Here is a 16,756-nt window from a genome sequence, read left to right on the forward strand (position 1 = left end):
CTTTTAGGTAGTATACTGTAGTTGAGAACATTATTTTTAATGTTTATTCATGTTCTGATCTATATGTATCATAGGAACAAGAGAAGAAAAGCTTGTAAATTTTTATAAACTGCTCCATCCCTTAATGAGATCACTGATTAGTACAGGGCCTGGCTTATGGTGTGCTAATAACTATCTCCTGTCTCTCTAATACTGAACCGAAGTATAAATTACTCTATACAGAAATTCAAAGCAGTATGTAATTATTCATACCATGGGAACACGGAAGGATTCTGAGCTTGTCTCCATCTTCATATTCATCCAAACAAATGGCACATACATCATACTCATCTCCTATGACAGAAAATAGTAAAACTAATTAAAACATGTAGAGAAGTATTCTTAACTTTTCAAGTTCTTCCTCAGTCACTTATATTAAATGCCTTCTGATTTATCTTTTAAATGATACCTCTTTGTTTTCTCTCAGATCAGGGAGCTGCTTCAAGTTCAAGTTCAGGAACCTGAAGTTTTAAATTAAATAATTAACCTTTTACCTACAATAAGAAATTAAAAATGGATGTCAAATTTGTTCACCTTGATTACCTCTGCAAAAGATTTTAATAATTCATTAGTTTTACATAACTATTAAGATGCTAGTGTGGAAATATTTTATGCCAAAGATGACAAAATTTCACTATTTAGATATCTTAAGGTCTCTGAGTCGTTTAAGTAAAAATGGAAGCACATTAGAACATACTCAAATTAAAAAATACATATTAGTGAATAAAAACGTTTAGAATGAGATATACTGAGCTTGAAATCTCTTCCAACATTTATGAGTTTTGTGGTGCTTGGCAAGTTACTTAGCCTGTAACATACAATTGTTTTATCGGTAGACAGTTTCCATCTACCTTGCAGAATTGTGAGGATAAAATGAGATAAAGGGCCAAGCACAGAGGTATTCACTAAATGGTGTTGTTTTGTTTTGTTTTTCGGTACACGGACCTCTCACTGTTGTGGCCTCTCCCGTTGCGGAGCACAGGCTCCGGACGCGCAGGCTCAGTGGCCATGGCTCACGGGCCCAGCCGCTCTGCGGCATGTGGGATCTTCCCTGACCGGGGCACGAACCGGTGTCCCCTGCATTGGCAGGCGGACTCTCAGCCACTGCACCACCAGGGAAGCCCTGGTGTTTGTTATTAATATCACTGCCTTTTTAATTCCTTATTGTTGAGCTGATCACCTTTATAAACAAAAGACAGTTAAAGTCATTGCCTATCCCACACTCAGGGCAACCACATTGGAGGCTTGTCAGAAATAAAGCACTGTCTGGATACATAGGCTGGATGAACATAACGCATTCCCTGGTGGTGCAGTGGTAAAGAAAATGTGCCTGCCAGACAAAGACTTAGCTAATTCACTAGTGGACAGATGTTCAGAAGCTGCAGGAAGGGTGAGATTCATGTCTGTTATGTGCAACAATATGGAAATGCTTCTATCTGGAACGTTATTCGTATTATTGTTATTTGAATACTGTTTCAGAAAATTTTCATCAAGACACTTAAGTCTCATCAATCTAGGAATGTTATAATATGTAAGTGGACAGAACTTTGATATTCCCCTGTAAACCTGCTCCTCCCTCGTTTTTCCCCAAAACCTTGGGTCGTCAGATACAGCAAAGGCACCAACCCATCAGAATAGGAAGCACTCAAGACTTAAGGCAGCCACTGCAGTAGCATGAACTGACTATCAGGCCTGGGCATGTCCTTGATGCTTCTTTCCCTTAGAGTTTACATTCAGCATCACCAAGTCCTGTAAACTTTTATCTGTAAAACATCCTCAATCTGTCCCCTTTTCTCTTGTTTCCTCAATTATGCTGGTCCAGTAGCCTGGATTACTGTTAAGAGCCTCCTCTGTTCCTACCCTTCTATTCCTGCCCCATATGGTTTTTCTCCATAGCAGCCAGGGTGATATTTTTAAAACTTCAGTCACATCACATCAGTCCTACTTAAATGGTCCCCCATCTCACTTAGAATAAAATCTGAGCTCCTTGTCGCGGCCTTCATATAGCTGAATATGATCTGATATACAGATCACCCATCTCATCGCACACCACTCTTACCCGCCCCCCCTTCACTCATGCTTCAGCCACACTGGCTTTCTTTCAGTCTTGAACAAACTAATATGAAAGTCAGGTGTGCACCTGCATTTAGCCATGTTATGACAAAAAATTGCACATAAAAATAGGTATAGAAAGAGAAATCACTATTTCCAAAGATGACTTAAGAAAGGAACTAGACTTCAAAAATGAACAAAACGAAAAGACAACTACTGAACGGGAGAAAATACGGGCAAGTGTTATGAGTGATAAGGGGTTGATATCCAAAATACATAAACAACTCATATAACTCAGCATCAAAAAAAAACACGATTTTAAAAAATGGGCAGAAGACCTGAATAGACATTTTTCCAAAGAAGACATACAGATGACCAACAGGCACATGAAAAGCTCACCATCGCTAATCATCAGAGAAATGCAAATGAAAACCACAGTTAGCTATCACTTCACACCTGTCAGAATGGCCATCATCAAAAAGAACACAAATAACAAATGTTGGCAAAGATGTGGAGGAAAAAACCCTCCTACACTGTTGGTGGGAATGTAAGTTGGTGCAGCCACTGTGAAAAACAGTACGGAGGTTTCTCAAAAAACTAAAAACAGAACTACCAAATGATCTAGCAGTTCCAGTCCTGGGTATATATCCAAAGAAAACAAAAACATTAACTCAAAAAGATATATGCACCCCAGTGTTCATAGCAGCATTATTTACAATAGCCAGGATATGGAAGCAACCTAACTTCATCAAGAGATGAATGGATTAAGAAGATGCAGTACATATATACAATGGAATACTACTCAGTCATAAAGAATGAAAATTTGCCATTTGCAACAACATGGATGGACTTGGAGGATATTATACTTAGTGAACTAAGAGAAAGGCAAACACTGTGTGATATCACTTATATGTAGAATCTAAAAAATTAAAACAAATATAACAAAAAAGGAAACAGACTCATGGATATAGAGAACAAACCAGTGGTTACCAGTGGGGAGAGGGAAGGAGTGAGGGGAAGATAGGGGTAGAGGATTAAGAGGTACACACTACTAGGTATAAAATAAATAAGCTACAAGGATATATTGTACAGCACAGGGAATACAGCCAATATTTTATAGTAACAAATCGAGTATAACCTTTAAAAAGGTGAGTCACTGTATTGTACACCTGAAAATTATATAATATTGTAAATCAAATATACCTCAATTAAAAAAATAAGCTACTTTGAAATAATGTAGTAATAGTGTATACAAATTGATGTAAAGCTTAATTCAGTTTTTTTTTTTTTGCGGTACGCGGGTACCACTGTTGTGGCCTCTCCCGTTGCGGAGCACAGGCTCCGGACGCGCAGGCTCAGCGGCCATGGCTCACGGGCACAGCCGCTCCGCGGCATGTGGGATCTTCCCGGACCGGGGCACGAACCCGTGTCCCCTGCATCAGCAGGTGGACTCTCAACCACTGCGCCACCAGGGAAGCCCCCCTGATTATTTTTAAACCCTGAGCAAAGGAACTAATATTTACTTTTAAGGTTAAAGGCAGTTAAATGCAATAATAAAAATTAGGCATGTCTTCATAGATAGATTTAAGAAATAAAAAATTATAAAAATTAAATATTGCCGCATTTTTCTGTAATCTGCTATAAAATGTTATATTCCTTTTTTCAATCTCTGAAATGAAAATCGTTCTCCTACACATATTATCTTGGAAAACCTCAATGATTAAGCTGTAAGAGAAAAAAGCTGGTAACTTAAAACTTCAAATACAAAAACCCACTTTTTTATCATTTACATCTCAGGGATCTGGCTCCTTCACATACTAATGGGGTAGGGAGACAGCTCCCACAGAGACTACCTTAAATACTCAGTTGGGGGACTATTAAGTGAAAACATAAGGATTTTTCATCTGCTATGAAACATGGTATGTGGTAACCAGTCCTTAGGGTTATAGACTTGGAGAAATGCGTTAGCTGGTACAGGAAACTCAGGAAACCACAATTTCAACTGCAGAGCTATTTTTGAGGACCGTAACGAGTGATGAATAAGTTTATAACGAACTTGGTGGCTTCAAAAGCAAGAAAATAACTAAAAGGCTCTTACTATTTTACATGTGCTAGAAACGGCTAAATCAGCATTTAAAACATTTAAGTGTTAATCAGCACAACCATTTCTGAACAAGTTGCAAAGATGAGGATCACTAAGACAGGAAGATTTAAGATGATCCCGTTCCCACAGTACGGTAAATGAATAAGAGTGCCAGCTAGCCTTTACAGATATTTCACTTGTGCCAGGGCCTCAAGTTGCTGACTTCTGTGGGTCTGATTACAGACTATGCCTATGAAAGACTTCCAAATGCCAAATTCTTTTTGGTTTGTTGGTAAATATTTCCAAAATGTTACAGATTCCCCTAACATAAACATTAACTTTTCCACTATATTCTAAACCTGTAGGAATTCTTTTAGGACTTCACGGTTTGGTGCTATGACTCACTGGGAGTGATGAGTACCCACAGAAATATTCTACACTTCCCTTCATGTTTTCAATCATAGTTGTGTCTACAACTATGAAAAACTGCAGTAATTAATTGAGATTTTTTTTTCTTTCTAACATCTACGCATACTTTGTCAAAACCATTAGAGTACACTAAAATGCATAACAAATATACCTCTTTCTTTTTACTTTAGATGTCAAGTCTCATGATAACCAAAATACTCTAAAACAAAAATACAACTGGCTCAAATTTATGGTTACTGGGAAGAAATTCCAAGAGTAATATAAAGTTACATACTTTTAAGCTGCTTCATTATTCTGGCAATCTTCTACTTTTTCATCATAAAAGAAATGTTTATGGACTAAATATTGATGGCACTAATATTTTATTTATGATTGTTACTTAAGGGGTTGTTTTGTTTTTTATAATAATTGCTATCATTTGTTGAGCTGTAGCAATGCTGAGCTGTTGCTATGTGCCAGGCACTGTTATAAGCATATTTCACATATTGATTTAAATCTCCCCACCCACCTTACGAAGTAAGTTTTTAGTCACATTTACACATGAAGGGATGTATGGAGAGGTTAAGTAACTTGTACTAGGTCACACAGCCAATAAAATGGATGATCTAGAATTCCAGCCCATGTCTGTCAGACTCTACTGCTGGTAGACCTGAACCTTTAGGAAATTATTTTTTTCTCAAAAATGTTCTTTCTCTTTGACATAGTGAATTGAGGAGGAGAGGGTAAGTGCAGGTGGCGGTGGGGAGAGGAGGATTAGAGAAGGGGAATGGTAAGGATTAAATCTAGGAGGCAACTGATTTCATTTTGAAATGGTAGTGACTGAAGAGGAAAGACAGGGTTGGGTAATATTTACAAGCCCAATGTTTGGAGTCAAGAGCCCTGCTACTTACCTAGCTATGCACCCTCAGGTAATTTACTTGACTTTTTTTTTTTTTTTTTTTTGGTCATGCCCCATGCATGGGATCTCAGTTCCCAAACCAGTGATCGAACCCGCACCCCCTGCATTGGAAGCGCAGAGTCTTAACCAATGGACCACCAGGGAAGTCCCTACTTGACATTTCTGAGTCTCACTTTCTTTTTCTATAAAATGGTCATGACAATACTTTTCTAATTGTGCTGCTCTGAGAACTAAATGAGATTATTTATGCAAGGTGCATGGTTTGCTTTTATACTAAATAATAGGTGTGTTATATGCTTATAAGATTATCAGTTTTTTTTAGTTGGGTGCAATGTCCATTCCAATCCAATCTAATACCGATTAATTCATTTAGTATAAATTACACTGACTTCTTCAGTGAGAAGTAAGTTAGGAGACTGAAGGTACAGTTCTCTATAGAAATCACAGCTACAGGCAAATTATAAAGGTCAAGAGTGCCATGATACCAACCAACCTAAGGATCAACTCTCTCAATCCCCTTCAGTCCATCTCAAGACTACAGTGCAGACCTCGGGCATGAAATAATAAAATAGTTCATCTTCAAGTAACTCAGGAATACCGTGATCTCACAGGAGCCATAGCCGTAACAGTAACTTCTACCCAACTTGCAACCTCATTTTACTGCTTTGTGGCCATTATAAAAAGTACTCCTTTAGAGGAACTGAGGATATTCCCTTTTCTGATTTGCTTTTTAAGAGTAAATTCAGAACATTTTCCCTTGAAATAGTTCAACAAAGAACAAACATCAACTACCGCTGGTTGGACTGAACTCTGGTTATAGATTCTTAGTGTATGAGGAGACGGACTATGTCCTTTACTCACCATTATGTCCCTAGTATTTAATACTGTGCCCAGTATAGAGTAGGCTCCCAATAAATACAAGCAGAATAACAAATGCCGCAAAGCATTTGTTCATTTCCTGATGGAGAGTTAACAAGCATCTACCTCTCACGTGGAACCTGCCGCATGGACTCTTCCCTGCTTCACTGTCAACCCCTAGTCTGCTCTCCATTCACCAGTGTGAGGGATCCGTTTCCACAGTAATCTTAGCATGTCATTCTTCTGCACAAAACCCATCCAAGTTTTACCATGACACGATAAAATCACAAGTCCTTACCATGGCACAATCTAGCTCCCCATGTGTCTCTCTGATCTCATCTCTTAACAACTCTCTCTCTAGACCACTACATATATTCTAGTTACGTGCTCTTTTTACTGCTCCCTGAATAAATCAAACACACTGTTGCCTTCAAGCCTCTGTACTTGCGGTTCCCTCCTCTGCCTGCAGTGTTCTCCCCTCCCCCTTCCCCCCACTGTTTAATCTCTCACTTCATTTGGATCTCTGTTCGGTGTCCTTCTCAGAGAGGTCTTCTTCCTGGTCTTATCTAAAACAGCATCGGGCCCCTCCCCCGTCACTCATCATTTGTTTTCCTCGTTGCACTTATTGCTGTGTGACGTTACTGCTTTCCTTGTCTGTCTGCCCCGCAAAGCTCCACAAAGGCACGAGGTCTTTTTTTCCGTTTTATTTACTGCTGTTTCCCTACCACCTAGAACAGTGCCTAGCACATAGTAAAAGTACTCAGTAAATATTTGTTGACGTAATTAATGTATGAATAACTACATAAGTTATTCCCAGGACATCCTGACTTCTGCCTCCAACTGCTAATCAGAGGACCTAATCAGACAGATCTAAGTACAAAAAGCTAATAATGTAGATAAATTCTATATAGATCCTGACTGATTGGCCTCAATCAGTCTGGCCTCAGCCTTCCTAGTTCAATGTTGAATATTCTGGCCAACTCTCAGGACACCAGAAGACCATATACAACAAAGTACTATAAGGAGTATAATGTTTGCACAGTGGCAATATTCGATACTGTGTCTACTGATAAGCAGAAGATATCCAAGAAAAGAAGAGTTCACTGTACCAGGAGATACTGGAGAAGAGTGCTTAGAGAAGAACTAGGATCAAGTCTTAAACTGAATTTAGAAAAACTAAGGAGGAAAAGACACTATTGGGGGGGCTTCCCTGGTGGCGCAGTGGTTGAGAGTCCGCCTGCCAATGCAGGGGACATGGGTTCGTGCCCCGGTCCGGGAAGATCCCACATGCCAAGGAGCCTGCGCGTCCGGAGCCTGTGCTCCGCAACGGGAGAGGCCACAGCAGAGATAGGCCCGCGTACCACAAAAAAAAAAAAAAGACACTATTGGGAAGGTAAACGATTGAAAGACTTTTGCAAGGGGAAATAAACATGGCAAAATCAAAGTTACGCAAAGCTAGAAATACAGAGCAGTGGAAAGTAAGGGTGGATGAGTTTGGTGGAGCCAAATGATGAAAAGCTTTGAATACCAAGATGCAGACTCTGATCTTGGAATAACTGATGTATGAAAACCACATCTTAGAAATTTTTCATCAGGTGCTGAAGGGACCCGGGCCTGTGATGTAGAGGTGAGCCTAGAGACTGTTAAACTGACCTGATGTTTAGCACTCCCAAAACTCAAGTAATAAACTGAGGTTGGCTTGCATGATAAAGTGACCACAAGAATGGAAAGAAATTATTAGATCCAATAATCATTTTGAAAGAACAACTCATTGCATTTGGAGACTAGACACTGGTAATAGAAGAGGTGAATCAAAGATAATGCATGTAATCTTATGGGACGGCTATTTTCATTTAATAGAAGTTTAAAAACTTTTAAGTGTTTTGCTTGACATTATTAAGATACAACATGTAAAAAGCGTAGGAGAGGGACTGGGAGCAAATTAACTATATATAAGCTGCTGATTTTTTTTTTTAACTAAGAATTGGTAAGTTAATTCTAAATGTTAAAGAGATGGTTAGTGTTTTGTGACTATATTTTATCCTGAAATAATGTAACTATTACCAAAGACTAATTATAGTCTGAACAATATGTGCACTTTATTTAGACTACAGTGTGTCAGAATGTAATGTCTCTCCAAAGAAGGAGTACTGGGCTTCCCTGGTGGCGCAGTGGTTGAGAGTCTGCCTGCCGATGCGGGGGACACAGGTCGTGCCCCGGTCTGGGAAGATCCCACATGCCGCAGAGCGGCTGGACCCGTGAGCCATGGCCGCTGAGCATGTGCGTCCGGAGCCTGTGCTCCGCAACGGGAGAGGCCACAACAGTGAGAGGCCCGCGTACCGCAAAAAAAAAAAAAAAAAAAAAAAAAAAAAAGATGGAGTACTCTTTCTGGACCACACACTTTACTGTAACACAAGAAATACAGTACAGGTTTCCCCTGCTATCTGAAAGTAGAGTTTTATGAAAACTTTCATAAGCCAAAGTGGCACAAAGAAGCAGTTACCTTAGGACACATTTTGCTAACAGATGCACATAAGTTGAGATAAAGCACAGATGCTCACAGAGACAGTTCACACTGGCTTGATGCTGAGATGTTGAGTGTAGTTCCAGGGGAAGGAGCTGGGGGTGCCATTTTCAATGCTCGGAGTGCATGCTGCCCTCTACAACAGCTCGTTGCAAAACGAAGGCTGAACACTAGTTTTGCTTTTCACCCTTTTTTTTATAAAAGCGAAAATCCTCTTTGGATTTCTTTCAGTTAGCAAAAACAGGTACTAACATAGGTCTTTCAAAGAAGCAAAGTGGCATTAAGCAAACTTTCAAAAAGCGGGGGATACCTGTTTTGTGATGGAAAGTCATACTTTCTATGGAAATATAAATAAATTACATTTGCCCTATCTCCACTGGATTGGAAATTTCTTGAGAATGAGGGTCACATTTCTTTGTAAGTTTTCTAAAATGTCCATTACAATAACAGATACATATTGACATTTACTTGGCAAATACCATGAACTATACTAAGGCAGAGCTTAGAGGAAGAACTGGGACTTCAAGGTTAACAAAAGCAGGGAAAGGAATTAAAACTCCAAAAAAGCTACACAGAAGTATGTGGGTGGGGGAACAGGAGGCAGTTCCTCAGGCTAGAATGTAAGATGCAAGGAAGTGAACAGAGGGTGAGGCTGGGGGTGGAAGCAGGGGTCAGACCATGAGGTCCCTAGGCCGTGCTAAAGTGTAAGTCTGACTTTATTCTTACATATAAATGAGGCTCAGAACAAACCACAGAAGTTCTCTTACTGTATATAATTATGGACAGTAAGCTGCTATCTCTAACGCCAAGCACAATGGCTGGTCAAATACATGCTGACGAAATGCGAAAAGGAAAAGCAGTTCTGGACGTACTGAATTTGAAGACTGTGTATCCAGGCAGAGATGTCTATTAGTTAACTGGATATGTGGAACTGGAGCTTAGGAGAAAGGTCTAGGCGGGATATAAAGTATGCAAGCCGCCAGGAAATAGCTCACTAGGAAAAGGCAAGGGCTAAGGAGATAATAACCTGAGATAAAACCCATAGATCTGTGCCTGACACACACAAAGCTCTCAAACGTGTGCTATCATTATAAGCAAGCAGTGATCCAAAGGGTAAATGGCAGCAAAGGAGATTCCTACTTCACAGAAGAAGAGAACTGAAAAGACTGGTGACTGACTGTAGCTGCGCTCCTGAGTGCCTACCCTACCCACAGGCATCCAGGGTTGGAAACACGGCGCAGAAGAAGAGGGGTTACTGAGGGCAGTGAGTTGCACGTGTCAGTTCCAGGGAGGCAGAAAGCAGAAAAAAGCTGAGACTATCTGAATCACAAAAAAGTTGGGACTATCTGAACCACAACATACCTTTTTTTTTTGAGGGCAGAGACTGTAACCTAACTTTATAAAATAATTCTTTATTGCTTCTTTCAGAGCGTAGCCACCATGAAACCGTTTAATAAACATTTCTAAATTAGTAAAATAAGTCTTAGAGGATGATCAGCCTATGAAAATTTGTTAATATAATACCATTTGGGAGAAAACATCTTTAAATAAAAAGTCATACAATAGGTCATGGATAAAGAAGCCAAATGAGGCAATACATGTGAAAACATTTCCCATAACACGGAGTATTAAAAAAATGTAATTTTACAGTTAGAAAAAGTATAATTCAGAGTAACTGTAAGAAATAATCCAGTAGGACACAAAGGAGACACTTATATAACAACTTCAGATTTCTTTTTCTTCAGAAGTTAAGGCATCCTGAACATCTAAGCTGGCCGGTGAAATTGCATAGATTTTATGGCTAGCATACGACTACACTTGCTTAGTTTGGGTCCATAGTAATTTGTATTTGAAAAGACATGATTTTGCATTACTTTCTTCTCATATCTTAGTGAGGTACTTTCAGCAGGTATTATCAGAGAGGTAGGTTAAGTGCTCAAGTCACACATTTAATCACTAATAGAACCAAGTCTTTTGGTTCCATATCCTGTATTCTTTCCACTGTATCATTTTGCTGATCCTCTAAAAGTTAACTTCCTCACTGCTGTGGGGTTCATAAGAACTACTTACATCACTTACATAAACCCACCCCTCCAACTAGTATAGCTTTGATACGAATTGCTAAAGTTTACCTGGGGTAGAAGGAAGCCTAGGAACCAGCTATAGGAAAGGAAATGACTTTTGATTCTAGTGGAGTTTTAGAGCTGTCTATAATTCCTAAAATGGAATGATTTCTACCGGGAGAAGAGGTAAAATAATTAACATTCCTCACTGACTTCTACTGGATTTCCCTTTGGACATAAGATCCAGTGAGAGTAGGTAGTTTCTTTCTTTTACTTTTTTTAAATTAGAAAAGTTTCAAACATACACAAAAGTATAATGATATATACCATTATACCACCTCATGTACCATCACTGAGTTTCAACAGTTTTCAATATTCTACCATTTTTGTTAGATCTATAACTTCCTCTGCTTTTTTCCCTGAAGTATCAACATTTAAAGCAAATTCTGAGACATATCATGTTACCAACACATACTTTAGTATATATGTCTAAAAGATAAGGATTTTTAGAATTTGTAATCACAATACTATTACACACCTAACAAAATGAACAGTAATTTCTTAATATCATCCAATACCCAAGGCATATTCAAATGTCCTCAGTTGTCTTAAAACTGTCCTTTTGCAGATAATTTATTCAAACTAGGATCCAAACAGGGTCCAAACAGTGCATCTGGCTGATGACTTGTAAGTCTCTTTTAATCTAAAACTGCCCTGCCCTCTTTGTACACCTTATTTGTAAAGAAATGGATCATTTGTCCTGTAAATGTGTCTGCATTTGGGATTTGGGTGATTGCACAGCAGATTGTTAAGATGGCTACAGCACTACATCAATCATTCTATGTTCACACCAAAAATTCTACTGGCTCAATGACACCCTGAAGAAAATCAGAAAAAAAGCAACACTTCCTCAGGGTACTTTATTGCTCTTTGCCCCTCAAATAATTGTTATCACAAATATAAAAATCTCTGATAACGAAGAATGAATGAAAACCTCCCAGAGTTGTGCAATGTACAACCTGTACAATCGTATGTTGCAGCCTGGATTGAGAGTTCTTGGTGAGATAACTTCCCACAAGTAAGAAAAAGTGGGTGGGATTTCTTTTGGATAAACTGGATTATTTCAGTCTTTACACTTGAAAGGCATAGAGAACATCAGTGTTCAACACTATCATTATCCTTTGACAGTGATGAACTTGACAGGCTTTTCATACTTTCAAACTGTGTAGTGCCAAGCATCTGGACTAAGAAAAAAAATTCAAGGTTAAGGCTTTTGGCAAAGGATTAACTTTTTTAAAAAATTTAAATGGTCTCCAATGCTATGTTCATGTGGAAACCATCTTGATTTTATCCTTTTCATAATTATGACAAAATAGTTGGACTTTTTCACAGACAATAACAACTATCAAAATGTGTTTAGTCTGCCACTTCTAAAAAATTCATCCAGTGATTGGTTCTAAATTTCTCATAATTTGGCTTACAATGAAATGATCATAGGTATGCTGAGAACAAAGTTCTACACTGTCAAGTCTTTTGTGCAAATTGAAAACTACTGTAAGTGGATACAAAAGAGGGCATATTAGCAAAGGTTTGGAACTCTACCAGCTGCTGGAAAGTTTAATATTTTTAGGACTAGGATAATGGAATTTAAATGGTTTGTGACTTAATTATAATTTGGAACAAGTAGCAAATATCTGAATTCCTACTAAGTAAGTGCCATGCTAGGTATGAATGTTTCTTAAAAGTTAAAAAATAATACAACCTATGCAAAGAAAAATATCTTCAAGATGTAGACTAATAACAAATAATTTAAAAATATGAGACCCAACTCATTTATGTATTAGGAATTCACAAAAAGATGCATTAAGTCAAAATGTTTTCTAAACTATTAATTCAATAGTTAAAGAAACCAGTGTGAGATCTTTTGTTAAAACTTGGAATGACAGTTCCTTTTTGACTTATGCTCACTACTGCATCCCCAATGTTTAGGTAGAACAGTGTGTCCAGAGCACAGCAAGTGCCCAGTACATAATGCATGAATAGATATTTAAATCTGGAATTTACCATACAAGTTAAGGTATAAGTTACTTAAGGGCAGTATTTCTTAAAATACTTAAAAGTATTAATACTTTAATACTTAAAAGTATTTCTTAAAAGCAGCTTTATATATCAAAAATAATATTAACAAATAATTTTGTTGGCACTAAACTAAATGAAGGCCTCATGAAAGACAGGTAGATCTCATCAGGCCTAAACATTTCTAAGAATACTGGACTGACCTGGAAATGTGTAAAGTAACAGGAATTCTCATTTACCTCTTGTAGGATGGCAAATTGGTATAAACACTTTGGAGATTAACTTGGCACTATGCAGTAAATTTGATGATATACATACTCTATGACTCAGCTGTTTCACTCCTAGGTAAATAAATGATCTAGAAACACACCTACAACCAAGGTGGTATGAAGCAGAAGTAGTAGTAGAACTAGAAGGGCAAAGGGGAGACGTCCAGTTTCTGGTGTGGCACCTAAGGATCTTGGAAAAAGCTCACAACAAGGAAAAAGCTAAAAAAAAAACCTGAAAATCAACAGCTCTTTTTAGATCTATTGAAGGACTAAGGTCACAGAGAAAACTGCCTCCCCCCGAATTGGACAGACAGATTAGCAGATATAGAGAATCACACCCTACTAGAGCAGAAGCCCAGGAGCAAAAGACTGGAAAACAGCACCAGGTAGAAAATCGTGAACTGTAACTGATAAATTGCTGGAGGCTCAGCGTAGATGAGTTTGAGAGTTTAAAACTCTAGGGGAAGTTTTCTGGTCTCGCACGTGAGAAGCAGAAGTCATGATTCTGCCATAACAAGTAAAAAACTGAGCAAACTGAAACATCAATAATTCTTCTTAGATCCATCAGAGAAATGAACTCACAGGGCAAACTACTGCCCCCCACACTGGAGATACAGACAGGTAGATACAGAGAATCACAACTTATCACAGCAGAAACCCCTGAGCAGAAACTTCACAGGAACCAGTACCAGGGTAGGAAAAACTGAACTGTAATTGATGAACTGCTAGAGGCTCAGTGTGTACAAGTCTGAGAGTTTAAAACTCCAGCGGAGCCTGAACATTTTTTGTGAGTTTTATCTTGTGGTGCTCTACCAGGTTCTCACAGTGAATGGTGGAGAAAAATCCCCTTGGGCTTCTGGAAGGGGAGGAGAAAAGCAGCCACTTTAAACTATGCCAGGGCATTCTGTTCTTAGCAAGCCTGCCCTCAAGGATAAACTATCATAACCTATTAGGGTTTTTATCAGAGTCTAACCAACATGGAGGAAGGGAAAAACCCAACTCCAACCTCTCCAGCCATCAGGTCACACTAAAGGCTGGGAAAAAACTGAAAGGCACTTGTGAAGTTCACAGCCCAAAGCCGACAGGCTCACAAAAAGATTGAGACCTACTCATAGGATTATAGAATGCTTCCTGTCCCCCACATCTCACCACCACACCACCAATGGCCTACTTAATGGAATTCCTTTCACTCAGAATATCATGTCCCACTTTTCCAACAAAAAATTACAAGGGATACTAAAAGGCAAAAAACACAGTTTAAAGAGAAAGAGCAAGCATCAGAACCAACCTCAGATTCGGCAGGGAGGTCAGGATTATTAGATCATAAATTCAAAACAACTCTGATTAATACGATCAGGACTCGAATGAATAAAGCAGACAATATGCAAGAACAGATCGAGGTAAAGTAAACAGAGAGATGGAAAATCTATGAAAGAATTAAAAAGAAATGCTACAGATCAAAAACATAAACAGAAATGAAACATGCCTTTGATGGGCGCATTAGTAGACTGGACACAGGTGAGTAAAGAATCGCTGAGCTTGAAGATATGTCAATAGAAACCTCCAAAACTGAAAAGCAAAAGAGTGGAACACAACAAAACCCAATATACCCAAGAACTGCAGAACTAAAAAAGAAAGGTGTAGCATGTGTGTAATGGGAATGCCAGAAGGAGAAGAAAGAGAGAGGGAACAGAAGCAATATTTGAAGAAATGACTGAGAATTTCCCCATTAATGCAGGACAAAAAACCACAAATCCAGGAAGATGAGAGAGCACCAAGCAGGGAAATGTCAAAAAATATGAAACCTAAGCATATCATATTTAAACTGCAGAAAATCAAAGATTAAAAAAAAATTATCTTGAAAGAAGCCAGAGGGAAAAAAACACCTTACCTTTACAGGAACAAAGATAAGAATTACACCTGACTCTCCTCAGAAACCAGACAAGCAAGAAGAGAGTGAAGTAAAATTGAGGGGAAAACCCCCCCACCAACCTAGAATCCTGTACCCTGCAAAATTATCCTTCAAAAGTGAAGGAGAGGAGTGATGTCAGCAAGATGGCAGAACAGGAAGCCTGCCCTGGGTCTGCCTGCCACCATGGAGACTTAACATTAACAAACAGACCAAATGCCTCTCTGAGAAATCCAGAAAACAGTTAAAAGGTTCCTGCAACAAAGGCAAGGGTGAAGCCAACAACATCAAAGCCCGCTAAGAAAATTCATTACACTGTCCACTCTCTTACACCAGAACTTCTCTCCCCTGGGAGGTAACCCCCAACTCCTGTGTTCTACCTGGTAAGGGAAAGGTATAGAATGTATGCCTAATGTCAGAATTTTAGAAGGGCTGCCCAAGGGAGCAGTTTCTATCTTGATGTATCCAAGTACTGACAAGAATGGGGTGCCAGACTGGGGGTCTCTGAGAACAAAGATGATAAACTATGCACTAGGGTCTGCAGTACCACAGACACACACTAGATAGAAGCTCCAGTATCACAATTTACTACAGCTCCAGAGAGGCTGCACTCTTACATGCAGACACCGGGGGAGTTCCTGAGTAGACCCTAACCTTCCTCACTTGAATACTTAACTATAAGGCTACCACAGTCACAATATGGAACTGGTGAAAAACATACAGATAAATGGGGCAGAATAAAAAGCCCAGAAATAGAGCCACATAAATATAGTCAACTGCTTTTTGACAACAGAGCAAGAAAGAAAGGATAATCTTTTTAAAAATGGTGCCAGAACAACGAGGCATACCAAAAAAATTCATCTAGATAAAAGAGAACTTTAGGGCTTCCCTGGTGGCGCAGTGGTTGAGAGTCCGCCTGCCAATGCAGGGGACACAGGTTCGTGCCCTGGTCTGGGAAGATCCCACATGCTGCAGAGCGGCTGGGCCCGTGAGCCATGGCCGCTGAGCCTGCGCGTCCGGAGCCTGTGCTCCGCAACGGAAGAGGCCACAACAGTGAGAGGCCTGTGTACCGCAAAAAAAAAAAAAAAAAAAAAAAAGAATCCACCTGCCAATGCAGGGGACACAGGTTCGATCCCTGGTCCAGTAAGATCCCACATGCTGTGGAACAACTAAGCCCGTGCACCACAACTACTGAGCCTGAGCTCTAGAGCCCATGAGCCACAACTACTGAGCCCGTGTGCCACAACTATGGAAGCCCGCATGCCACAACTACTGAAGCCCGTGCACCTAGAGCCCATGCTCTGCAACAAGAGAAGCCACGGCAATGAGAAGTCCGTGCACCGCAAAGAAGAGTAGCCCCCACTCGCCACAACTAGAGAAAGCCTGCACGCAGCAACAAAGACCCAACACAGCCAAAAAAAATAAACAAAATTTTAAAAATTCACCTTTAAAAAAATAAGAGAGAACTTTATCATTGTGATAAATGGCATTTTTTCATTTTTCTCATACTGAATATAGTTCCCTATGTTATACAGTAAATCCTTGTTGCTTATCTA

General features: G+C 39.3%; 1 protein-coding gene across 3 annotated transcripts in view; it reads right to left on the minus strand.

Moving 5' to 3' along the window:
* The window catches only part of RNF13 (ring finger protein 13), a 137,270-nt gene that overhangs the window by 1,423 nt on the left and 119,091 nt on the right, over positions 1-16,756 (minus strand). For all 3 annotated transcript variants that reach the window (XM_004278179.3, XM_033402746.2, XM_033402748.2), the window contains one exon: positions 253-333. In XM_004278179.3, coding sequence (XP_004278227.1) covers positions 253-333 — 81 coding nt within the window. The remainder of the gene's footprint in view (positions 1-252; positions 334-16,756) is intronic.

The sequence above is a fragment of the Orcinus orca genome, chromosome 5 (genome assembly GCF_937001465.1).
Source record: "Orcinus orca chromosome 5, mOrcOrc1.1, whole genome shotgun sequence".
Lineage (NCBI taxonomy): Eukaryota > Metazoa > Chordata > Mammalia > Artiodactyla > Delphinidae > Orcinus > Orcinus orca.